We start from the raw sequence: 26,272 nt of genomic DNA, 5'->3' as shown, positions 1-26,272 counted from the left end.
TGAGAATTTGCTGTCGATTCTCCGCCAGGACTACCAGGAAGAAATCAGCGTGGCTCAGGAGAATAAGCAGCAGCTGGAGCTGATGGGACAGCGCCTGGCGCGGGCCAGCCAGGAAAACAAAGCGGCAGACATACAACACAAACTCAATAAAGTCAGCGAGCGCTGGACACACCTCCTCGACCTGATTGCAGGCAGGTGGGTGACAAATCTATTATTATACAGTTTTTTACGAGGTTTTTTTTTTTTGTGGGGGAAAAGGGGAAAAAGGGGGGAAAAATATAAAGAAAAATAGCTAAGTAAATAAAAGCATAAAAGAAAACTCAATCTGCGATAGAGTGAAGCAGCAATAACTGTAGTGAGGGAACAATGTCTTAGATTGAAATAATGACGTTTATTGTAGTTCTGCATACTCTATATTGAAATAGTAAATACAATTCTTTGAAAAAAGAAAAACTGTAGTTAAAATAAACAAATGCTATACTTATCAATAATAATAAATAACTAATGAATAAATCAACAAAATGTTTATCCAAGAAATGAACAGAGTAATACAACCTTTTTTTTAAAAAAAAAAAACAAAACAAAACAAAAACTTTTGAGCATGTTCAGACATTTTTTTTAAATGAAGTACAAGCCTATAATCCCGCCCCCATTTTCCACCACCGCCATCCGGCTGTTGTCCCCCGGAGGGAGGCGGGGGGAGGACACCCTGACCTCACACAGACAGCTGCGCTCTCATTGTCGTCTACTTCATCCGAGTGACGCACCATGAGGATATTAACTTTGAAGCAATTACTGCAATCTCTTTCCAGTGCCATTTGCAAATGTTTTGTGCATCCCAATTTTGGGGGGATTCTTATTTTGCACATGGCTTTTGCAGCCCTTGGCTCCTCTTGGGTTTGCTGTGTACATTTCAGCCTGCCTCATTAGCACATGCCTCTGACTGTAAGTCCACATTTAGAAACAGCAGTACTTGTCACTCGAACCCCTCCCCCGTCAACACACACTTCTTTTTTTTTTTTTTTTAACCTTGGTGCACAACAGTTGATAAGTCACACTTGTGCCACCCTACACAACACCAGCTGCCCCCACCCAATCCAATCCTACCCCCTTATCGCTCACGCTCCGTGGGAGAAAGTCCCCACACACGACGACGGTTTGCACTCAGACGAGGAGTCGCGCTTCCTTGCTAAACGCCGTCTCCGGGAATCTCGCACCCCCATGGTTTTGGACTTGGGGACGGAGAAGATGGCAGACGGCCCGGGCGAGGATCTGCCCCACTGCGACTGCGATGTCACCAGGCAGGAGAGTCTCCATAAGCTTTGCTGTTGTCTTTTAACCAGGCAGTCTATACTAGGAGCTTAAGTGGTGATTAAATGGCGAGTCGTGGTTCATGTTTGAACCGAAGATCGTTCGGGATTGCATGCAAATGTTTTATTCTGTGCAGTGCGGCCTTTTTGGAGTATTGGCTTGATTGTATGGCGGACTATAAGAGTGGTATTAACGTGTTTCGGGCACAATATGAACACAGAGATGACTAGGAATGACAGGAATTTGTACTATTTGTTAACTGACTGCCTTGTATTACTCGTGAGCCAATGCAGAAAGAAAAATACTTCACAGGTCCGTAAGAGTGAAGACCATGTGTGACATTTATTAATGTCACCTTCGCCTTTATCGGTATTGAGTGGTTTTTGGCATTGACGATATCTTGATGGCTTCACACATGTTGGCTTGCAGTTTTGGGCTGGACAGATCCTCCTCTATCTTAATATTTATGAACTAAGTGCCTTGTATTGAATGTCTGAACTCTGGAAAATTGGTTAAACACTTCTCTCTGCAATGTATGGAAATAAGTGGAAAAAAGGTTGATCCCCCACACACTTTAAAGCCATTTAAATGTATTAAAACTGTAGACTTTAAGGGGCATAGGAGATTTTAACAGGGTTTCTGCAGATTACAGCACATCTATCTACATGCATTTTAATGCTTTTAAGGAACAATACATTGTTCTTTATGCTTATTAATGCCTTTGTAGTACAATACATTGTTATTTTCAAAAGAAAAGCAAATGAATTGGAACACAAAACAACATTTTGCTAAATAGTTTTTTGTGCCTCCTTTGCAAAACAATTTTTGCAAACTAACCAGAAATAAAACAGAAGACATCAGACAATGTTTTCTGCAGTTGCTGAATGATGCTAACTACATTTCTAAAGTTTACTTCGTTTTTATTCCCGGCCCAAAATGCTTTACACTGGTTAGGGTGTTCTTTGCCAAAAAAAGGGGCGCATGATTGAGAGGTTGTATCATTGAAAGTACTTTGAGCTATTATATTAACATACTTTCAAAAACACTGTTTGCATTTCAACACACAAAAAATGCAGCCATTCTTTATAAACTATACTCTATGCAGTATCCCCCAAACATATTTATTTGCAAAATTTACTGTATATCCAATGCATTACTGTATATCCAATTGTTATCTTTCTCATCCATTGGCTTCTTTCCACAAGGGTGAAGAAGTTGCGGGAGACCCTGGTGGCCGTGCAGCAGCTGGAGAAAAACATGAGCAGCCTGCGCTCATGGCTGGCTCACATCGAGTCCGACTTATCCAGGCCTATCGTCTACGAGACGTGTGACGAGCGAGAGATCCATAAGAAGCTCAGCCAGCAACAGGCAAGACATAACAATTCCTTGTAGTTAGACACTAGTGATTAAAAGTCACAAATAATTGTTTTTTTCAATCAAAAAAAATGGTGTTCCATAAGGCTTGCTACTCAGTCCACAGATTTTTACAGAAACGCAACATGATTGACAAAATACGCAAACCAAAATGTAGGAATTTCAGTTGTGTTCGAAATGGCGCAAAACATCACATCGTGAACGTTTCTTAGGAGCTGCAGAAGGACATTGAAAAACACAGCACCAGCGTGGCGTCCGTGTTGAACCTGTGCAAGGTGCTGCTTCACGATTGCGACGCGTGCTCCACCGAGGCCGAGTGCGATTCCATCCAGCAGGCCACCAGAGGCCTGGACCGACGCTGGAGAAACATCTGCGCCATGTCCATGGAGCGGCGGCTCAAGTCGGTGTCTTGAAAAAGCTTGCACGGAAATTCAGTGATAATGTTGTTCAAGATAATAAATGAAAGTCTGTGACTTTTTTGTGTAGGATTGAGGAGACTTGGAGGTTGTGGCAGAAGTTTTTGGATGACTTCTCCCGCTTTGAGGAGTGGTTGAAGACTTCAGAGGAAACGGCAGCTATGCCCAACTCTTCTGGAGTCCTCTACACGGTTGCCAAAGAGGAGCTCAAGAAGTTTGAGGTACGTTTAATTGAATGATCTTTCTACTTAGACTTAATTTACCTCGTTTTGAATTAAGCATCTATCTGAAAGATTAGGTGGAACTATTTAAGCCGGTATGAAGCACTTAAGGAGTATGAGATTTTATCAGGTTTTTATGCTGTGACTACCTTTTCAAATTAAGAGCAAATGAATTGGACTGTGGACCAACTTACTGCTAAATTGTGTTGTATTGAGAATTTTGCAAAACGGTTTTTGGCTTTATTTTGTTACGTTTTCCGTGTGAAATAACATATAACATGTGCTGAGAACCACTGTATATTTCAATTAGTTTTTCAAGTAGACTTTACATTGCTTCATTGGAGCACAAAGTAAATTCTGACGCTAGACTTGTGCAAATAAAAGGCGTAATTAATGGCATTAACTGATAGCTTATCAAATTATGACAGCCAATCACAGATGATGCATAAAATGTCAAATACATATCTTCTGATCAAAATCAACTTTCTTTGTACAATAATAAATCTTTGTGACGGCATATCATGACAGGGTCATGTTTCACAAACTCGCTGCTCTACTCAGCTGCGGCAGACTTTGCGCGCGCACACTTGTGCCGCAACTGTCTGACCTGGCCTGCTGCCATCTTGTCATGTTTGCACCAGGGCTTGCTTACTTTTTTTTTTGCACAAATGTTCTCCACACTTGATAACAAAGCCCTATTTTGTTTGCAGGCTTTCCAACGGCAAGTGCAGGAGTGCTTGACCCAGTTGGAACTGATCAACAAGCAGTACCGCCGCCTGGCCCGCGAGAACCGCACCGATGCCTCCTGCCGTCTCCGGGAGATGGTGCATGACGGGAACAGGAGGTGGGATAACCTGCAGAAGAGGGTCTCGGCCATCCTACGGCGTCTCAAGGTAATGACTGCAGACCCATCTAAAAAAGGATGGAAAAATATACGTTCTCTCCTTGAATGTATGATCACTATTTGCTCAGGTGGTGGTAGAAGGTCGATGTTGACGATGATTGTGTCACTTTGTTGTCCCGAGGGTCAACAAACGTAGGTCTCTGAATAGGTGGGGAGATAAGAAAACTGCCTGAAGGCAAATTCCAGAGTCACAAAGGTTGTAAACCACCCGCTACTTTAAACCAGCCAGAGGAACCTAGAACTTGTCAGAATGGGTTGGACCACCACACCGCTCCTTGAGGGCCGGTATCATGCATGATTTTCAGGTTTCTCTCCTTGAAGATTCAAGAGTTTTATTGTCATGCACAGTAATACTACACAAGGAAATTCTTATTCTGTTCACTTCCCCGAGCAGACTACAATCCATAATCGAGCAAATAATAAAGTAGGCGATAAAACAAAAACAGTAAAAGAGCAATAAGGACAGAAATAATGAACCACTAATAAAAGAATCGACGGACATTCTGAGCTTATCATGGAGTAGATGGAGTGAAAGAAGCTGTATACATATAAGGATGATAGTGCAAAATATCATGTAGTGCAAAATGTGATATATTTAGCAGCTTTCCTGCGCTGTGCAGGGTTTGTAAGTTGCATGTGTGCATGCGGTAAAGTGATGAAGCAGATTAGCTCTCGAGGACCGGACTTCGACACCTATGGATTAGACCAAGCTATTGTTTTCCCTCCTGCGCAATATCAATTGTTCTGACTCAGATTGTATTCTTTGCCTCCAGTTTTTCTTATTGATAACTAAACACACCCAAGGATTATACGCTTCCTGTTCATTTTTGGTCTCTTTTGTGATCCTGTGTTAACCAAAGGTATTTTTTCACACAGAAGCTAACAAAGTGTGTCTGTGTGTCACTGTTCCCACAGCACTTCATCAACCAGAGAGAAGAGTTTGAGACAGCTCGAGACAGCATCCTGGTGTGGTTGACCGAGATGGACCTACAGCTCACCAACATTGAGCACTTCTCCGAGTGCGACGTACAAGCCAAGATCAAACAACTCAAGGTTGTCCTGCACACCGCTGAAATCATTCATGGCTTCTCCCTGAGCGTTGATGGTCATGCTGTGTTTGTTTACGTCAGGCATTCCAGCAGGAGATCCACTTGAACATGGGCAAAATCGAGACGGCGTTCAGGCAAGGTAACGCTCTGATCGAGAAGAGCGAGCCCCTGGATGCCGCTGTGATCGAAGAGGAGCTGGAGGAGCTGCAGAGGTACTACCAGGAGGTCTTTGGACGCGTCAACAGATACTATAAGAAGCTCACCCGTTTACCTGTGAGTACACTGAATACACATGGTTATATACCAGCTGCAATGTGTTTATATTGATTTTTCGGAGCCGATCTGCCGCGGTAAAATGCGGAGGCTGTCAGTGAAAGAAAATGGGCACCTGTTGCCGTGGCGACACGCCCAGATCGATCCAATCCAAGAGACTGTGGGAGAGTCATTTCCAAGCGAAGATAGCAAGCGAGATTTTGATAGCTTTGTACTGTGAAAGCAACACGGCGGAGATAATGGAAGTAATCACAGAAGTCACTTTGTAACGTTTTTCTCCCAAGCTGGTGGACGACGAGCTGGACGGTTCCGACACGGAGGACGGTCCTGAACTGCAGTGGTGCGACTCCACGATTCCTCGCACATCCGGTCGGCCGGCTTCAGGGGTGGCCACCCTCATTCAGGCGGAACGCTCGGGCCGGGACACGCCGGCCAGCATGGACTCCATCCCGTTGGAGTGGGACCATGACTACGACCTGAGCCGGGGTCTTGAGAGCCCGGGGGGACGCAACCATATGGGGAGGAGCCGAGGGCAAGAGGACGAGGAGGTCTATCTCCGGACAGCCACTGCAGTGCTCTCGGGTTAGTCATTCCTTTGAATTGTTTTTTAATTTGACAGTAGAGGGCGCTGTTGTCCAGCAAAAGCACGATCGATTTCACTAAACAGTACAGCAGTGGGCAGTTTTCTAGTGTTACAAAATGGCTTAAATAAATGAATATTACATGGGTCAAGATCTCCATTCACTACGCAAATAAAAATATTGGAACTCCTGAGCACATTTAATGGAGACAATATAGGTTGCTACACCATTTTTTTTTTTTTTACTACAACAGCCTCTATTCCTCCAGGAAGACTCTTTGCAGAAGCATATTTGTAACTTATATAAAAACTCAATGCTTTGTTTTTCCTCTTCAGACATAGTTATTCCTGAGAGTCCCGAAGCCTATATAAAACTGACTGAGAACACATTGAAATCCTCCTCCGGTAGGAACTTGCATAACTGATCAGGAATGTCTCAGCATGTGTCTGGAGAGCACTCTGCCAGCTCCATACTAAATCATGCTTTTCTAACAAGAGCCCTTCAGGGGGCAGCATGGCAGCCGCACGTCCCATTCATCCACATTAATGTCCATCGGCATGCCAAGAAGAATCATTTGCATGTTGAAGGTCCACACATAATGTCCACGTTTAACCTGCCTCACCGAATCTTTACACTTGAGACTAATGCACGCATTTACCTGTCTACAACTGCTTAGTTAGGGATTTTCACCCCCTTCTGCTTTTTGAGCAGGTGATCCGGAGCAACTGGAGCCCAGCCTCAGACAACTGGACGAGGCTCTGGACGCGGCTCGGTACCAACTGCAGGCCAGAGAGGACGCCGCCAGCCGTTCCAGCCCCGACGCTGACTCCACATACATGGGCTATGTGAGTCGATGCTCTTTGCAACGTATCATGGATTTTTGAAGACATCAAAATGGCTTTGAGTGATCAAATCTTGTTTGAAGCCGAACAAAAAGCAAAACTTAATGAAAAATGTATTTTTTTTCAATGCGCCGACCAAATATAATGCTCACAGATGCGTCTGATGGGTGAGTGTCGTGGCAGCATAGATGTGGTGAAGAGAGCCGAGGAAGAGCTCACTGAGGACGAAGATGAAATGCCGGGACTCACCAACCTGGCCAGCACTGACAACCAGAATGCGGGTTTGTTTCTCTTACTTCACATGCACACTCAGGTTTGTCTTACTAACTTAGTGGGGCCATCCCATTGACATAATGCGTTTCTTATTCTCTAACCAATCTTTTTATCATCAAGGACCAGTCAACACTAGAAATTTTAATTGTGGGTCGTGAACATTAATTAAATGCAAATGAGTACTTATCAACAGAAAACTAAAGCAAGGAACAGCACACATGCAATGACACATACAAATATAGGGACTTTGACTTCCATGTGCCGCAGTTCAAACAATTAAAAACATTTCTTGAGAGACAAAATGCAAAACGCCTTTTCTGGTTGACTGACTTTTACTGGATCTAAAAAAAATGAAAATAATCATTCATGTTCCAGAGAAAACCCAGGTATCATCTTCTTACCATTCATAGTGCAGTAGACACGATTTGAAACGTATAGGAACTTTAAAAGAAGAAACAAACATATAACAAAACCTAATAGTGTGGTGCCATCTAGTGACCAGCGGTGGAATTGCATTCTAAAGAAACAAAGTATTTGTGGTACATGTAATATATCGTCTTTGCAGGCGTGATCGAGCGCTGGGAGCTACTGCAGGCTCAGTCTCTGAGTGACAAGCACAAGCACAAGCAGAACATGCAGCAGTGGCAGCAGCTCATCTTGGACCTGCAGACGATGCGGGCGTGGCTGGGTCGCTGCGAGGCCGAACTGGGCCAGCTGCGAGGACTGGAGCTCAGCACGGACATCCACGTCATCCAGCAGAGGATCAAAAAGCTCAGAGTGAGTGCTCACAAATGCAAATAACCATCATCGTTTCTCAATCTGCTTTCCTTTTCGCGCTCAGGAGCTTCAGAAGGGGATGGAAACCCACAAATCGGAGGTCCTGTCCGTCAACTTGAGCAGCGCCAGCTTCCTTCAGTCAGAACCCGACTCGGAGGAAGCGTGGGAGCTGCGGGACGCGCTGAAGGAGATGAACGCGCACTGGGATCGGCTCGGAACTTCGCTGGAGGAGTGGAGGGAGGAGCTGCAGAAAGCGCTCATGCAGTGCCAGGTGCTGGACCAACACTCAGATGACAAAACAGTAGCTTTAGAGCGCCCCGTCGTTGGCCAGCGTTCCGAGAGAAGGCGGAAGAGCGAATAGAAAATTTCAGTTTGACGGATAGCCCAAAAAGAACCGCAGTAACGGAAATCCATGAAGTAGAGATTTCCATTTTGACGAATGAGAATGTCTTCCCTCAGGAGTTCCACGAGATGAGTCACGGTCTGCTGCTGCGGTTGGAGAACATCGACCGCAGGAGGAACGAGGTGATGCCCCTCCCCCCGAACCTGGACTCGGAAACACTACGATGTCATCACAGGACGCTCACGGTACTCCGGCGACGCACGTTGGCCGCTTCCGGTTTGGTCCCGACACTTTTTGGATCTCAACTTGATCGTCATCCTCGCGCAGCAAATCAAGCGCGAGCTGCTGGACTCGCAGGAGAAGGTGTCGTCCCTCCAGGAGATGTCCACTCAGCTGCTGGTCAGCACGGCGGCGCCGCTCCGCCGCTCCTCGGGCGGGGAGTGCCTGGAGGCGCAGGAGAAGGTACACGTGATCTGGAACCGGCTTCGGCTGCTGCTGCGTCAAGTGGACGCTGACCTGGACGAGCTGCAGGAGCGACTGAGCCAGCAAAAGGTGGAGAAAAAGAAACTTTTTTTGATGCTCGTCCTTTACTTGTTGCTATTTTAGACTCTTTTTTTTTTTTTTTTCCAGGGATTCTTACCACTATCTGTCGGCAAATCGGACATCGCCGATGTGTCTGCTCCTGTTCTTTCCGCTGCATCAGAATCAAACATTCAGAGTTTGAGACCATTGGTAATGTTTATTTTTGTTTTGTTTTGTTTTTTTTTAATATTAGGACAGTACAATTTTACTTTCACAAGATGGAAGCTTCATTCTTGTGATATTACAACTTTTTTCATGTAATATTGCAAGTGAAGTGTGGAAATGCTGTTTTCCCGCACAATTACATAAAAATACTGTTCTGTTATATGCCTACTATTTGGTAAAAATCGTATCAATATTTTTTTAACTTTTTTTTAACTCTAGTTATATTTCTTGATATGGTTATCGTGTTAGTAAATGTTAGTATTTTTGTCTCAATTTTGTAACAGTATTTTTGTTAAACAGTATTTTTTTTTAATATTACAAATGATAATTTCGTCAAATTATATCTTAGCTTTAAATTAATTCAAATGTTTTTTTTTTAACATAAAATTTCAACTTTTTTCTTCTCAAAAGCATAGCAAAATATTTATTGTAAAATATTTTATAAATAAAATTGCAGCTCTATGGTATGGTAATTTTTTATGTCTGGCGTGTGGCCCAAATATTTTTACAGTTATTTCTTGAAGTACTTTCAAGTTCTTTTCAGTACTTCAAGTTCTTTTAAAATTAATAATTGCTAATATTGCTTTAAAATAAGACTTCTTTCCCCAAATCTTAATTTATTCAAATTATTAAATCTTACAATTTTACTGTAGGAATGAAATGGCATCTATTTTGGTTGTGTTAATCTTTTGAGTGAATTTATGCAATGCAACACATATTTTCCTTGCATTTTTTTGTATTGTATTTTTTTTTAAGTTTTTTTTTCCAAAACAAACAAAAAAGTCTCCTAATGTTTTGCTGCTTTTTTTTTTTTTTTTGAGATGATGCTTTCAGCATGTTGATTCAGCAAACAAATGCCCAAGAAAAGCTGGCTTTTCTTTTTTTGAAAGCACGTTTTGAGATTTCTCCAACAGGAATTGAGAAGCCAGATTTCTTGTCAGCCAATCAGTCAATCACATCATTGATTATTACATTGCCGCTTTGTTGATAATCGTTTCTCTGCCGAAATGTTTTTCGGCTTTACTCTTTTTGAGTTTGTTTATGTCCTCATTTGCCTCTTGACTGAAACATTTCTTTTCTTTCTTTTTTTTACGCCTTCCTCACTGCTCATTACGCCCTTCAGCCCCGAGGCAAAAGTAGTCAGGCCCAACCCGGACCCCCCAAGAGCGGCCCCCGCCACAGGTACCGTGAGCACCCCTCCTTGAGCTCTACAAAGACGAGACCGTGAAGGAACCCCTGAAGCAAATCAGACCAAAAAAAAATTAAAAAACGGACTACGTTTCACTAGATTTAATCACGTTTGAAGTAATGGCGTTCCGCAGTGTCCCGCTTTTTCTAGAGGTCATGTGACCAGCTCATCAGCGATCAGGGAGTAGCCTCCTGTCAGGCTCTTCCCTTTTCGCCATTGAATGTTTTCTTTCACTGCTTCTCTTTGCTGCTCGTACCCCAATGTCGCCTCCCCGGCCCATTGGATGGCGACGTCTATTTTTCACTTGTTTTGTTTCCCTTAATGTTTCCTCTCATTCTTAGCAGGATGCATTTCTTCTTTAACTCCCACCTTCCGTTCCGCTTTCCTTACTCCCTTCCGTTAGATTTCACTCAAATGTCCTCAAATTCTAATGACGCTCCTCATATAGCATCTTTTGCTTCTAAAATTAACATTGACCCCTCCGTGTCAATTTCCACCCGATTCTGGCCATATCTGGAAACATAATAAAAAGCATGAAAAAAACCTAAAAATTCCGATAGATTGTCAAAACGGGACGAGATTAAAAACCGCACCGAGTGTTCATCCCTATCTGCTTGCAAACGGAATTCATTTGATGGCAAACTTTCACCGTTGACACCCAGAGGTTAAAGGAGGCATATTAGGCTTTTTTTCTTTTTTGTCAAAACAACATTTCATGAGTACAATTAAGAGTGGAGCTTCCTGTTAGCTTACACGAGGTCAATAACTTCCCGTTCTTCTTCTTTATAAGAAGTCTGGGGAAATTTTGCACTTGACTGCCCCCTCCTGGTTAAACTTTAAACACCTAAAACTGAGCCAGTATGCAGTAGATTGATTGTGACAGGCTATATTCTCAGATCATTCAGCCCTAGTTTTTTGGAAGTTCTTTCCTTTATTTTAGCGTGATATTTGTAAGGTGATGTGTAATGACTGACCCGACTAGGTCAACTTTACCCTCCAGTTCTGTAGTCAAGTTATTTATTGATTCGTTTTATCAAATAATGCTGTTTAATGTCTCTAGTTTTCAGACACTACTCATTGAAAATAGTTTGAGTAAGCCTTATCCACGAAGGTAAGAAGGTGCAGATTCATTTCTGCCTTCTAAACTACTTAGTCACCTCATTGTAATCACCTTTGTTTAAACTATTTGACCAGAATATGTCTCCTTTAATCGAAAAGAAGGCGGCAGGCCCGAAATATTGAGCCAGCATATCAACACTTATCGGCATAACAATTTGAAGATAGTATAATGCAGACGCACCATGTTGCGCATATCAGAGGCATGTGTCACAGCGTGCGTGTGTGTGCGTGCGTGGGTGGGTGAGCTGATGGTAGCGGTAAGAACACGCCGTTCCTCCTTGTGATTTGTAGCACTAACAAGAGGAAGTATCCAGACAGACATTTGTAGCATCACCGCTGCTTGCGTCTGTATAATGAGTACACATGACGTTGAGCCCTCAAACACGACAACCTCTCACCGGCTTTTCTTCCATGTGTGACGCTTGTGCTTTACTTCTTTGTGGTTTGTAACAATGAATGTTTGTGTCTGCTTGTCACGTGTACGTGTGTTTGTTTTGTGTACAACTTTGGTCAGTAAAGTAATAAGAATTATCGTTATTATAATTGTTAAATGTTATTTGTTATCCCTTTTCCCATAGATCATAATGATGAAAGTATTGTTAAAAAGATGTGAGCAGGATGTTTAAAAAGCAGATCTTGTGTCGTCTCTCAGGTGGTCATTCGCTAAAACGAACTGTCTAAAGTATTTAAGAGATAGGAGAAAAATGTTATTTTGGTGCACAAATACCTCAATTGAAACAAGTTTACTGCCCACAGCAATGCTTTGCAAACACTCGAGTGCTTGACTCCTTTTTTTTTTTTTTTTCTGCGTATCCTCCCTCTCAGCCGCAGGAGGTCACCCACCGGCGCCGCTGGCTACGTTTCCTCCCGTTCTGACCTTTCAGACGGCATCTCGTCGCCGTCCTCCCCCTCCTCCAAGCAGCCGTCCTACATGCAGAGGGTCCTTCGGGCGGCATTGCCCGTGCATCTTCTCCTCCTGCTCCTCATCGCCCTGGCCTGCATGGTGCCCATGAGCCAGGAGGACTATAGCTGCCACCACGCCAACAACTTTGCTCGCTCCTTCCACCCCATGCTTCGCTACACCAATGGACCTCCGCCCATTTAGATTCTTTTTTTCTTCTTTTTTTTTTTTTAACACGCTCTCCTCGTTTTGCCAAGGACTCCTGTGAATGTGCCCTTTTCCAACATTATGACCTGGATGTGAAATCATTGTCACCAACCCTTTAAGAAGTACTCATGAACCTTCATGAAATATTTTTTATTTTGTTAACTGTATATATAACAATGAAGGTTTTTTTTCGATATGTATGAACAAAGCACTATTTATATACATTCAATGGGAGCCAAAGTTGTCTACTATTCCCAGTGCTGCTATTATTTATTATGTTCAATCAGCTATGAAGATTATTTGTCAATCGTGTAGACATAATACACCTTTAATGACAAACAGCTACTTGAAAATATGAACAAAAACGTGCAGCAAATCATCAAGTTGGATTATTGACGTTTACGGAGGTAAATAACACGTTAAATAAATACGCAAGAGCGATACTTCCGGGGTGAAAATACTCAGTTGATTCGCTTCCGGGTGCAAACACCCGGATGTCACGGCTGCTTTAATAGCTAGCCGTGACATGCTACGTCATCCAATTTGCTACCTACGTCTATTTTTGTTGTTTAGCGCTAAACTTTAAATTTAATCACTTTTAAACAAATTTCGCTGTCGTTCTTAATAACGTTCCTGCTGTTGTTAAGAAGCGTCCAAGCACTGGCTGTTTGAAAGGTACTGCACTGACAAACTGAAAAGCCTTTGAGCCAAAACGGCTAACTTGTCCCCGCCATGTTTGGAATTTAATTGGGGCAAATGTGTTGAAATTAGGTTTGATTCCAATTTTGTCTAAAAAATTTAACTTTTTTGTGTTTTTGTGTTTTTTTGCGCATGCACTTGAAAATCCCCAAAGCCAAACAATCATTGGTTGTGAAGCTAATAATAATGACAACTTGCTTTTATTATTATGATGATTATGATTCCTGAGTTATCAGGACAAAACACGATAATGTAAAAAAATGAAAAACGTTATTTATCTTTGTACAGTTTGCTATTATTGAATCCTCTTTGCAATTAATAAAAAAAAAAAAAGAAATATTATGGTGTTTGACTATGAAGACAAGCTGCCTCCCCAAGGACTGAGTCAGACGATGATATTTTGGTAAGTGGTTGTGGTAGAGCGGCTGAATAATATTGGTTACACAATTTTTAATAGTTTAACCGTTTTTTTTTTCCTTTTGAGGGGGTGCTTCCATATTTCAACATTGCGTTAATGCTTCCATAAGCAAACTTTAGTTAATTTAATTCCCACTACACTTTATTGTGTCACTAAAGCAAAAAACTAAAAGAAATTCTAGAAGAAAGTGTTCTGCAAGTAGTGCTAAAACTAATGCTATAATTAATCATATTTTTGTGAAAACCCTACTTATTAGTGGAACAAAATGTTTTGAGATGGCTCAAAATTATTTTTATTTTTTTTTCCCAAGTAAATGTTTACATACAATAAATTTCCAAAGACAGCATTTTTTTTTGTTTGAATATTCTGCACATAATCATCAAAAAAACAATTGGACAGGAAATAATCAACAATTATTACAAAACAGGTGCAAGTGGACAAATCTAGTTACTGAAAGACTGGCTCAATTTCAAAGATGTGTAATTTACAGATTTCTTTTTTTTAATCAACAACACGGCGGACAAACACAAACATCAATTGTGATCAATATGTGGTTGATGAATATGATCAGACCGGCAATTGTGTTTGGAACGTTCGACATCAGACATGCTGGTACTCAGCTGGCAGGAAATTAGACATGTAATTAATCACAGCTTATTATGCAAACAAACAAAAGTAATGCCCAGTAGTCCCTTCAAGATAAGAGGAAGTGCACTTTGGTTGAATGGGAATCAAACTGAAGAAGAAAAAGCCCCCATGAATTTCAAATAGTGCAGTTGGCGTAGGAGAAGCCGTGTGAGCAACAGTGGTGAAGCTAAGAGCGTAGAGCGATGTCAAAATGATGTCAGAAATGTATAAATAATCATCAAATGAGCTCCAGTACACCACTGATCTTTCGTGTGTCTCACAGGATTTCTGCGCAGTCAGAGCGAGAGCCACCGAACTGCAGCACGCCCGGACACGGAGGCCCTCTGCTCAGGCTCTCGAGGGCACCGCGGCCTCCTGAACTGGAGGTGGCGCTGTTACTGCCGCTAGGTGGCGTTCTCTCCGGCTGGGACCAGATCTGCGTGGCTCTGACGGGACGATGGAGCCGGTGAGCGTCCAGCATCTCCAGCAGCAGGTCGTACAGTGGCACTTTGTTCTTACACTTCATGCTGTACAAGTGCTCCATGCCTTTGTTACTGCAAGCGCATACAAACGTTAGCATGATGCTAAAGGAAGACTTTAGCTCACAACAATTGGAATTGAATATGTATGAGATCAAATAAGCCAAAAGTGGGAATTTGCCATATATTCCTGATAACGCTCTCCATGCCTTCTCCAACTCATCAGCTAATTCTGGATGTCTTTTTTTTTTTGCAACACAAAAGAACCACCATCATGGACGACGTCCACGAAAAGTCTCTTATGAAGTGATTAGATTTTTTTTCGATTATTGTCGCTTTCTATTACTCTAAAAGTGTGTCATTAGCGAGCATCAAAACTCCAGTTTTGTCTTTTGACTTTTCGAAAAAATGGCCAATATTGCACAGAATAATGGAGTTGTCATTGAGTTCTATATTTCACCTCATATGCCTGATGTGAGAGAGGAGGAGGAGCAGCTGGGCCTGGCGCCTGGCCTGCTGCTGCACTGAGCATCCTGATAGGCTGATGTGATGTATGAGGGCGTCCGTGATGGTGTCCAGCATGCCCTGCACCGCCGCGCCGTCATGGAGCGGCTCCATGGTGCCCGTGCAGAATGCAAAGGCGCCTTAATGGAGACGAAAACATGAAACCAGTCAGCTCCCTGCCTTCTTGAAGATGACAGGGAGATTTTCCCTTCTTTGAAGGCCAGCCGTCCATTTTGAATGCCACTTGCCACACAATGAGTTTCCGATTACCATTTTGCATGCTGTCGGTGTAGGTTTTAGATGACGACAAATATGTAGAAATGCAGGAAAATGTCTAGAATTGAGGCAAACTGCACAGAACTAATAAGTTATCATCCCTAGATAGATTTTGTATGGTGAATGATCATCAGTGCTAGTTTTTGGACTTTTTCTGACTTGTTTTTCAAATTCAGTTACTTTTAATAAGTTTTGAGAATGTTTCCTTTTCATTTTCTAAGTGTATTTTTCAATTTGCTTCATCAATTTTAGTTTTAGTTGGGTGTTTGTTTCATGAAGTTTAATAACCGAGTGGCTCAGTCTTAAATTGTGTGAAAAAAGACGTTATATGTTCCCCTTAAGTGAATGATGCACCCAGTCACTTCTTATTGGGTCACATTGCCTATGTGGCGTATTTGAGGAAAGAGTGCAGGAAAGTTTATATAAAAGGTCGCGAGTGAAGGTCTGGATGCCCACGCAGCAATCACAAGTCCATCCGGCTCATGCAGCTGAGTCGCCAGCGTCATCTCTTTGGTATTTTCGCTTTCCCGTTCCTCCCGAATAGCTTCGTCTTTTGAGCGAGCTCGGCCTCTACGCGCGCTGCCGCGTGTTGCCGTGGCAACCCTTGTCGGCCTCGCCAGCGCCGACGGACCTTTCCGGGACACCGTGTTCGCGCTTGGCGCTACGAGTCCGTGGGTGTCGTTGGGACGCATCCACTCTCGGAAGCACAAACAATCAACAAGGGACACGTGTTTTCAACGAGATGCATCCGGCGCCAGGTTTGGGACGGATTTAAATGAAAGCTCTCAGCTCACCTGAGTTGAGCAAGATGATCGCTTTGAGGCAGACGAACTCCTCGGGCTTTAGTCGCAGCATGCGGAAACGGGAGGCGGTGGCCAGCAGCATGTCGAAGATCTCGGCCATGCCTTCCACGCAGTCGCCTTCACTCCTGCACAGCGCAAACAAACATTGCGCCAACGACTCATCCTTGGAGTGGTCAAGAATGACCTTCTCTGTTCATATCAATGACGGCATCATGGGCCATTTCGTTAGCTTACAGGGCACGGTATAACTTTCAGTGGTGCCAAAGCAGTAAAAGTAGACGTTTATAGTCGTCAATGGCAGTAAATGGGTCAAATGAGGAACATGCATACTCGGGCTGGAATGAGCCCTCAAGTGATTTCAGTACATAAATGAGTCTCTACACTTTGACAAACTGAGGCAGTTGCCGTTCCTTCTGATCACATTTTAAAACACCATGCTGACTCAGATGGGCTTTTTCAGCTGGCACACCAAAATATATGAGGAGAGCTCTCGAGAAGGAAACTAACGTGCTGCGAAGGAGCCTTTAAATCTAAGTCAAATTAATGTTTATCGACACTTGTTTGCCTGCGGATGGCTTTTCAAAGGCAGTTTATTAGATGTTAATGACTGCACACTTCGATTCTGGCATTTTGACACAATTGCTGTTCCTGCTGATCAATTTCTAAAAAAACAGGCTGAGTAAAAAATTGTTGCACTTGTTCTGCAAAACTGTCGTTAAATGTACATATACAGTATATGTATGTACGTGAGAATAATCTTCAGGTATCTAAGTCTCATCTCCAGAGGAGCTAATGGAGCCAATGGCTTCCGTTCTCGACTTTTGGCCAAAGCAGGCGAGTGACGGGACGTCGCGTGGTGGTGGTGGTGGTGGTGCAGCTAAGGGAATGCGCCCACCCTGACCCGCTGCATTTTAGTCATCACGTCCAATCTGGCAGGACACTTACAGCAGGGGCTAGCTTTTTACAGATAATACACTAATACATTCCCCGATCAAATGGGACCATCAGGCGCAGCAAGCTAAAAGCACCGTCTGCCTCGGCTTCATCTGTCATACTGTCTTTTTTCCCCCCCAAAGGTAGAAGTGATGATTGGTCAGGTTGTTTACTCGGAAAACGGGCGGCGGGCCTGAAGGGGCTATTTCCTCATCCTCTCAACTCTCCCTCTCTCCGTCGCTATTCATTTTCTATCATTCTGTGCATTGAGCCTTTGATTACATCTGTCCCGCTTGTCAGCGAGGCTCCATAATGATGCGGCGGGAGGGGTCCTCTCTTCACCGCGGGGGACACATAATTAGTCTTTCACTGTACCGCACTGTATGACGAGACGTGTCGGGATGGCACAATGGCCGCCAAGGTGCGAAATGGAAAATCTACAATGCTGATGTGTCACTCTCGAGGTGTGCGAGAGAGTGTGATGGAGACGCGGCACAGAAGTAGGCCAGCGCTCCTCTCCTCTTTTACCTGTCCAGAATGAGGTCCTGAGCAAAGATGAGCTTGCCCGGACAGTGGACGGACCTCCAGATGAGTCCGATCATCAGCACCTCCAGCCAGGAGCTCTCCAGCAGCTGCACCTGGTCGTGCAGGGACAGCTGGAGGAAGCCTGAGCACAAAGTCACGTGACACACGTACAGCACACTTGACACTCGCTGCGTGGCCGTGACTCACGCTTCGCGTCCAGACCAAACACAGATAAGCTTCGGCGGCGGATGATTAATCACCGTCATTAAGAGCATTTAGCGGCTTCCGCCTACTCGCGCGACACAAAATATGCACGCTGCTGCTGTTGTTGTCTTGCAAAATAAAACCATGTGGATTCAGACGGCTCATGTGATGCGCGATTACCATTGCTGTCCCCTGATTTGCAATTAAAACTAAACCTTTTGGTGCCACGCGAGATGGTAATGCCTCAAATTGGAATTTGCTCACTTAAGAGAGCCAAGGGTGACACGTGGTCCATTTGGGCCCTCGCAAAGGTGATGACTTTAATTAGCGGCACTGTAATAGCTCTGTGTTTGCTACGGGTGTCACGCCCCCTTTTTGTCATCCCGAGGTGTCCTTTTATTTGTTTTCAAATTCGGAGGTTGGCCTGAAACGCTTGTTGATTCAAATACAGGGGGGCCTTTACATCAAGTGGGAGTGGCAGTCAACTGAAGCAGTCTGGCTGACAAATCTGAATTTGAAATAATAGCCATGTACAATTGAAATCATGAAAAATCAAGCACCGTAGGCATGTCCGCTGAAAGTGCCGAGATCACGCCTGTGCGGCCAATCAAATGCCACGTCACACACGTTTTTAAAAAATATAATATTAGCATGATAGCACTCAAAATGTGCGTCATAATAAACATAAAGAATTACCAGTTAGGGCTGCTTATACTCCTGACTTGTCCAAGTTATGCAGACAAACAGACAAGTTTCACTGAACTACATTAAATCATGCAACAATTTGCAGTAAGGCTAGGTAATCGAATTAATTCAACTTTTCTTAAAATATAATAATAATAAAAGTTCACAATCGATATTAACCGTTTAAACTGTGGTATTTAAGCAATTTTTTTCACAGGCTGTGAATAGGTTTATGTCAAAACGGATTATAAATCAGTGTGCATTGTTGTTTAAACATTTTGCACACAAATTGCTTTTTTCTAATGAATCAAACCTTTAGATAATGTTTATTGGATTATTACTTTGATCAAAATCCTAATGGTCGACTGAAATAATGGAGAGTTTTGAGTTTTTTTTTTTTTTTTTTGCAAAAAAGATACATGCTTGTGGTTCTTCTTACATTGTATTACAGTATATCAGTTGACAAAAATATATGCCTGTGAGGCTTCCCACACTATATTATCAGTCTACGTGTGTTGCTGCACTGTTTGTGTTCAAACGTCGCAACATTGCCAAAGACATACCTTTCACTAACACGTCGAAGTTTTACCATTACGTGATGGGCTGATAACATTAAGCTAGCAAACTTTAAAGCAACCTTATTTGGTTATATTAGATTTAATATGCAATGTTTGATTCGCTTCAGTTTATGTTTAATTGGAGAGTATACTACAACTGAGGGGCACTAAACAGTTTGAAAAATTACTCACTGCCAAACTGCTGCTAGTTGTGAAGTGACCTGGCCATACGTTGCGCCTAGTTTTTGTTCACAAGTTAAAATAAAAAAATCAAAGGACAGCTCGCACCTTGAAAAAATTCTTTCTGAATGCATCAACGTATACTGAAATAATTATAATCAGGTTATGTATTTCCGGTTCGCATTTCTGGACTCATAGGTACTTTTATGGGGCGCTACCTGGCAGCTTCTTGGCCCAGGCAATCATGTGGACCAGCTCCTTGTCAGCCATACTGGTGAGCAAGGTCATCATGGTGACCTCTGTGTAGGGTCGGCTCAGCTTCTGTCTGGAACATAATATCGGGGGTTCGGCCCCCTGCAGCAGGAGAAGCACCTGACGAAGCAGAAGAGAGACACATTCTTCAAATTGAATGAAGACTCCATCTTTTGAAGTGTTCGATTTTGAAGTTTCTGTATGTGTGATTCAGAACCTGGTCAGGTGGGATGTCCGTCACCGACGTTCTTCCCACACCGGCACTTCCGCCGCCGCCGCCGGCGCACTGCTTCCTCCCGCTCTCTTTGGTCGACTTCTCCGCGGCGCCGGTCCGCCGCTTGTCACGGCGTGTAATGCGACCACGGTCTTTGCGCACACCTTGTGGAAACAGCAGTGTTATGCCAAAATAAAACGCACTACAGGCTAATAGTGGCCTCCACTCTTGTAACACACAGGAGACACCTACTTCTTTCCTACAGAGAAAAACAGATGACAAGTGTAATAATTTGAGCTCACAGACAATATAGTTCACAAACGAACATGAAAGAGTTAACCACTAAACCCATTTGAACTCCGTTGCTATCCAAAACAGCAGCACCTACCGAGGCACGGAAAGAGTCTCAGATGCACTGAAGTGAGGCGTCTTAGCGGCTGCCACTTGGATGTTATAAACGACTTCCCTGCACAGTTTGAAAGCAGTTACATTATGTGGAACGGGGATGGGTTCCTTGCATGTGACCCGCTGAGCTCGCTCAACACTGTTGTGCGCTTGCTCGTTCCTTTCTGCAAGATGTTTTTCAAACCAAAATGTCAGCTTTGGATGACGCTTCATGACCTGGAATGATTATGCATTTCACAGCTGCGCATTTTCAATAATTAACCGTCTGAATTTCTCGACCTCCTCATGTGTCCGAGAGCATTTCAATTTGAAAGTGTTTCCAAACTTTTGTCTGGCACCATCTAATACTAGAGCTCCATTGATTCCTACTCATTGAATAGATGCAGAGTGGATGACATAGTCTTGCCATAGAAGTCAGCAGGCTCCAGCACATAGTTTAAGAGATTCAAGAAGTATGAAAACAAAAGTGTGGGTGTGCACTAATCAGAGCTCGTACTCCTTAAGAGGAAATCCCTTCAAGGTTAAAGTTAAACTTAGCCTCAAGAATGCCAGTGGATGCACATATTTGAGGCTTTGGCAGTCGAGGCCTCTCCTACTAGGCAGCAAATGGACTTTAATCAGGTTCATATAGAAAAGTAAGAAGAGTTTTTGGATGTTCCTGCCTACCACCTTTCATCATGCCCACTTCATAACACTTCCTTAGCCGGCACGCTTGGCAGCTCTTCCTGCGATTCCTGTCAATAGTACACTGATTGGTTGCCGGGCACACGTAGTCATTGTGACCTGAAAATAGGAAGAAAAAAAAAATCCATTACATTCTAGAAGGGGCCTTGCTCCCGCGTTCAGTTCACATTGAGGTTATTTAGTGTCCAGGAACACTCCATTCCCATTTTAAATGGATCTGTGATGGAGGAAATTAAAAGGTGGCATCCTCGGCTTTGTCATCGCCATGGAGACTATTGGTTTCTCTGACCGTTCTTTGCATCAATATGGCGTCACAAACATGACTAAGCCACACAGAGCAGATGGAGCTTTTGGTCAACGACAATAAAAAGTGAAGAAATTGTCCTTTAATCTTAGTTAAAAGTTTCTTGGCTGATAAGGAAGATGGTTTTTGTCGAATAAAATAAACAGTCTTTGGTCAACGAAATGAATAGTTAATTAACTAATAAAAACATAATACATTTAGTCAGTGCCGAAAATGTGAGATTTCGCCTGGCCTTCACTCCCGAAACCCTGCTAAAATTTTAGATGTCCTTTTGTTCCATCACTATCAACAAGTTCTCCCCAAGTTTTATGGAAATCAAAATCAGCTTGGTCAAACCCACCAGGTGACCCACCAGTTATCAAAATAATTACCGTATAGATAAATTTAATTGAACGTAACTATTATTTTACTGCTCTAAATAGCAAAATAAGTGCACTATCTCTTTAAACCCGTTCATCTTGTTGGCATTCCCCGCCCTCCTGATTAACAAGATGAGCCGAGATTGACCCCTAGTCTTTCATTTCAACTCAAAACCTGTGCCGATCTGAAATCCAAAACGATGGGCCACCACCATCTACAGCCATCTGTCATTATAGTGGGTGGCAAACCTGAATTTCATAGATTAGCTGAACAAGACTCTCTTCTCCACCTAATAGTTGAAAAACACACTTGACAAATACAGTATCAAACAGGCAGCCCTTCACAATAATCACTAGCAACGAAGTAGTGAAAAATAGTGTAGTTAATCCGTAAAGCCATTTTGGTGTAGTTTGCGCGAAATTTGACATTATGCAACATGAATAATCAGAAGCGCTTTTACTCATCAAGTACTTTGCATAAAGTTGCGCGTACCTTGAATGCTCCTCTTAAAGAAGGCCTTGCATCCCTCGCAGGACCACACCCCGTAGTGGTAGCCCGAGGCGTAGTCGCTGCACACGGCACAGAAGCGCGTCTCCTTGGCCATCTCGAAGACCCCGATGGCGGCGGCCGCGACCTCCGAGCCCCCCAAGACATACGTCTCGTCACTAGTGCCGCACTGGTCGTCCCTGGACACCTGCTGTTGACTGACCGTCTCGCTGGATCTGCCATAGGTATGACACGCCTTGATGTGCTTGTTTGTTTACGAGACGCGGCCGCATCCCACGCAAAGATAATGCCTACGTCAATGTAAAATCAGTTTACTATTTTATTTTTACACAATACGGAAACAATGCGGCGGCACTCTTACGTGTCGTCCCTGGCTCAAGGTCCTCGGACTACTGCTTAATCTCTGGAATTAGTAAGCAGCTCCGTCCCGTCGGCAATGATAGTGGCCATGTTTTGAATCAAGTCAAAGATTAAACTAACAGTGCTGTCACATTTGGTAATTAGTGTTTGTGTACAACTGCCGGGGTCGCCCGCTGTTTACATTATGTTTTTTTTTCACAAGCCGTCCTTCGGCTAACAAGATAAAAACACTCGATTTTCAAAACGGAGAGTCAACTGTTGTATGGCTCGTTTTGAGTTGCATAATCAGCAAACGGCAATCAGAGTTGGCGGGGGGAGGCGGGGTCACCTCCCACCCAATATATGCCGGAACAGACAAAGAACTTGACAGACAATGAAAGTTGAAGAGGGTCGTGTCTCACCTGTAGATGGGCGTTGAAGTGGTCTCCAGATAGTGATGGCCGGGGGGGTGCATGAACGGACTGAGTCGCGGGCTGGTGGGCACAAACACGAGGGGACTGGTGGGCCCGCTGCCCAGCGACTGGAGGGTACCGTCCGAGGGCGATCCGTGGGTCTCCAGGGGTGCCGAGTAGTAGCTCGGCACGGGGTGGGTGTAGAGCGGCGTGGGGGCCGGAGTCGGGGAGGCGTAGTCATACGTCCCCTCCAGGAAGTCCACCGTGGCAACCCCGCCCGACCCCCTGTTCTCTTCGGGGTACATGCCGCTGAGGGGGGCGCGAGGCGGGGTCGACGGGCGCGGCGGGGACAGGTTCTCCAGCTCTGGGGCGGCCGGGCGGATGTCGGGTCCCGGCGGCGGTCCGCAAGGTTTCCTGCTCTTTGCGGGGCTCTGCCTGAGCAACATCACAGCACAACAGTACTGATAAGCAACATGATTTAGACTTGCTCTCTCCTTGGCGGGGGGAGGGAGGGGGGGGGGGGGGGGCAGGAACGAGTGGCGCTCTCTCTCCTGTTCAACTGTCTCTCGCACAAAGACAGATGTGATACTCTTTTTGTCGCTTTTCCTCAAGGATGGGCAAATGATGGAGGGGGCCACTTCTTAACCAAAAAGGCCATTTTAGACATTGGCAAAATGCATTCTGGCAAAAATCCAGGACATTAACAGCTATGGAAATTCATTTCAAAAAATGGGGAAAAAATGATGTGAATTCGGCAAGTACCAATATGAGGTATCAGTATTAGGCCGTGAACCATGATTTTTTTAAGGTGCCGGGGTTTGCTGTGGCTGGGGCAAAAAAATCCGACATACACTTAGGTAACCATTTTCAGCAGGAACAAGTTCATTTTTTGTCTATAATTAGTTCAACTAAATTCTTCATCTGTAATTTAGTTCCCTTCAAAGCACATTTTTCCACTTTCTGTCAACTGAAAATGACATATGTGCTTTGCTTGCAAATGTCACATGAGCAAAGGTGAGCCGTGATTGGTTGTTTTACATGAGCCCTGAGCACCTTAGAAGTCATTTTCAGTCAACAGCAAGTGGCAAAATTTGTTTTTAAAGGAATAAGTTGTACATGACAAAATAATTTTGTCATCACTTAAAGGGACAGTGCGTAAGATTTTAATTAAAAAGGAATACATTAAATGATTGTAAATTTCAAAAATTAGCAAATGAATGTTCTTAAAGACCAACAGCATGTCTTAGAAATACTCATAGGTGTCGTTATCATGAAATTATATTACGTGGGGGGTGGCACTCCTCCGGAGGCTGCCATGTCTGTTATCGCTACCACAGCCGGAGGAGGACTGTGTATGTTTGTTTTAGTTATGCACAATGGTAAATGCGGTACCTGCAGCACCCCCTGCTGTCTGTAATGAAAAACGGCCTAACTCTTACACACTATCTCTTTAAATTAATGAAAGTAAAACTTTTCACTGCTGAAAATAACTTAATGAGTATGATATCCCTTTAATTTCTCCCGGTAGTAATTAACGCTATAATATGGCAGTTGGCACGTCTGCATTTCGGAAAGAAAGGTCTGTGTTCACTTTTTTTTTTGTATTGTGTTAAATATAACACAAAAACAAGTGTCGGTACTTGGTACTGAAAGAGTCAATACTTGTATGGATCTTAAAAAAAAGGTAGTAAACCTTTAATATGTGCTTCCCACAAAAACTTTAAGATTGCCCTCCCCCCAAAAAAAACAAAAGAAAAACACCATTAAAAACAAACAAGAAACTAATATAGTATGATGATATAGTAGAAAAGACATGTTTCCCCCCTCACCCCTGCCCAATTTTTTTTGGGGGGGGGGGATCACTTTTTAAGCGTGAGCTTGAGTCACATGCGGCCCACGTGCCAGCAGTTGCCCATCACTGCTTTTCATCACTGTTTCTCCATAAACTCTCTCCAGTCGGACCCCCCAGAAAACAACTCCCAACATCCTTCCCTCCAATGTGTAGGAGGGATGGCTAGTAGGGAAGGAAAGAAAAAAAAATACACAAAGCTGGACAAAGTGGAAGTAGTGCTTCCCGTACAACTTGAGTGTCCCATCCCACGCCACCGCATTTCCTCTTCCGCCGTTTTTTTTTTTTAAGCTGGTGAGGACGCTCTCGGAATATTCACGGTTCATTTAGCCGACCTGTGTCATTTACGTGCAAGCGGCCGCGTTATTGAACACGCCTGAGACTCCGGTAAACCAAACCACAGCGTGAACAATAATGACGGCGTTAAAACCGAAACAGCCTAAAAGCGACAACAAAAAGCCGCTCACCTTTTTAGATGGCAAGCGTCCTCTCTGCCGCTCGGCTCGCTTCCTTCATCCCTCCGACTCGCGCTCATTCAGCTGGACCTGCTGGGCAAAGTGGAAACATTGCGGCGGACCAGAAAAAAAAAGGGGGTAAACAAATTAAAAAGATGCAGTCAAATCGATGGAGGCGGTGCGTTTTGAATGCCAGGTCACCATAACACAGCAAACAACGCAGGAGGTCAAATCTCATTTCAGCAGCCAGTAATTACACAATCCACTCCCGATGATGGAATCAAAGAGATACTGACTATTTTCTTTTCATCATCCTTTCACGACATTAACCCTTATGCAGATTTTGTCCAATCTTTTGATCTTTACATCAAAAGCATTTCACATCAAATGGAAAGCATTGAGACAAGGCACCAGGGAGCTGAAATTTTATTCAGATGATAACATGTCAAAATTCAAAATGGCACATCTATTTAGTTATCACACTACTAAAAGTGTGGCTCACATGTGCATACATTGACTCAAATACTGCCAGAGTGATGTGGAAGAAAATAATCCATAAATGATTCAAAATACTGCACAAGGGTACAGCTCACTTTGGACGAGTAGATGACACCATGTGACTACTCTACAACAGAAACAGAGCAAACAAAGTGATAGTACTTTTCGTACCCACGCCAATAAAAGACTTGAAATTGCACGTGCGAGGAGTCCTTGCATGTTTCGGGACCACATGTCAAGGTAAAGAAAAAACCTTGCGCTGACGAAAACTGCTAACAAGCCGTAACGCGGCTGCTACATCAACCCTGCGAGAGATTTAAAAAAAAACAACAACAACAACGGGGCGCTTGAATTAAAACGTGTTTATTTGCATGCCCGCTTACCTGTCAGCCACGTCGTCCTAATGCGAGCGTTGAAAGCAACTGCAGAGCTCCGGCGAGAGAGGAAGAGCTCAGCGTTTGGCACAGGCTTCATTCTCCCATCTCTTTCTTGAGTAAACAGCCCCATTTTCAGAACATGTCAGGTCAAGTGGAAAACAAGTAGTCCTGATGATGATATATAGATTTCATTGCATTT

The 26,272-nt window shown here is 43.6% G+C and overlaps 2 protein-coding genes across 4 annotated transcripts in view; one reads left to right on the top strand and one right to left on the bottom strand.

The window, feature by feature from the left end:
* Positions 1-12,756, top strand: part of syne1a (spectrin repeat containing, nuclear envelope 1a) — a 109,428-nt gene extending 96,672 nt beyond the window's left edge. Inside the window, exons 132-149 of the mRNA XM_088404054.1 lie at positions 29-195; positions 2,517-2,679; positions 2,898-3,085; positions 3,172-3,322; positions 4,033-4,215; positions 5,142-5,279; positions 5,357-5,548; positions 5,833-6,130; positions 6,465-6,533; positions 6,841-6,974; positions 7,126-7,252; positions 7,810-8,021; positions 8,086-8,292; positions 8,481-8,609; positions 8,692-8,916; positions 8,995-9,096; positions 10,235-10,293; positions 12,245-12,756. Coding sequence (XP_088260180.1) covers positions 29-195; positions 2,517-2,679; positions 2,898-3,085; positions 3,172-3,322; positions 4,033-4,215; positions 5,142-5,279; positions 5,357-5,548; positions 5,833-6,130; positions 6,465-6,533; positions 6,841-6,974; positions 7,126-7,252; positions 7,810-8,021; positions 8,086-8,292; positions 8,481-8,609; positions 8,692-8,916; positions 8,995-9,096; positions 10,235-10,293; positions 12,245-12,524 — 3,024 coding nt within the window. The 3' untranslated portion in view covers positions 12,525-12,756. The remainder of the gene's footprint in view (positions 1-28; positions 196-2,516; positions 2,680-2,897; positions 3,086-3,171; positions 3,323-4,032; positions 4,216-5,141; positions 5,280-5,356; positions 5,549-5,832; positions 6,131-6,464; positions 6,534-6,840; positions 6,975-7,125; positions 7,253-7,809; positions 8,022-8,085; positions 8,293-8,480; positions 8,610-8,691; positions 8,917-8,994; positions 9,097-10,234; positions 10,294-12,244) is intronic.
* Positions 12,757-13,929: 1,173 nt separating this feature from the next.
* esr1 (estrogen receptor 1) lies at positions 13,930-26,107 on the bottom strand. Of its 3 annotated transcripts, XM_088403569.1 has the most exons (11): positions 26,080-26,107; positions 25,211-25,288; positions 22,904-23,329; positions 22,128-22,357; positions 20,954-21,070; positions 19,886-20,046; positions 19,635-19,788; positions 17,795-17,933; positions 16,325-16,458; positions 15,211-15,394; positions 13,930-14,825 (listed from the first exon to the last, which is right to left on the bottom strand). In XM_088403569.1, exons 2-11 carry the CDS (start codon positions 25,276-25,278, stop codon positions 14,549-14,551), a joined length of 1,890 nt encoding a protein of 629 aa, XP_088259695.1. In that variant the 5' UTR covers positions 25,279-25,288; positions 26,080-26,107; the 3' UTR covers positions 13,930-14,548. The 3 variants fall into 3 exon arrangements, with proteins under 3 accessions (XP_088259695.1, XP_088259696.1, XP_088259693.1); XM_088403570.1 differs by lacking the exon at positions 26,080-26,107 and having other exon boundaries at positions 20,957-21,070; positions 25,211-25,301; XM_088403567.1 differs by lacking the exon at positions 26,080-26,107 and having other exon boundaries at positions 25,211-25,300.
* Between the last annotated feature and the right edge of the window lie 165 nt (positions 26,108-26,272).

This window comes from Hippichthys cyanospilos, chromosome 20, assembly GCF_059441005.1.
Source record: "Hippichthys cyanospilos isolate Australia breed blue-spotted pipefish chromosome 20, RoL_Hcya_1.0, whole genome shotgun sequence".
Taxonomy (NCBI): Eukaryota; Metazoa; Chordata; class Actinopteri; order Syngnathiformes; family Syngnathidae; genus Hippichthys; species Hippichthys cyanospilos.
This window is presented reverse-complemented; position numbering and strand designations above follow the sequence as displayed.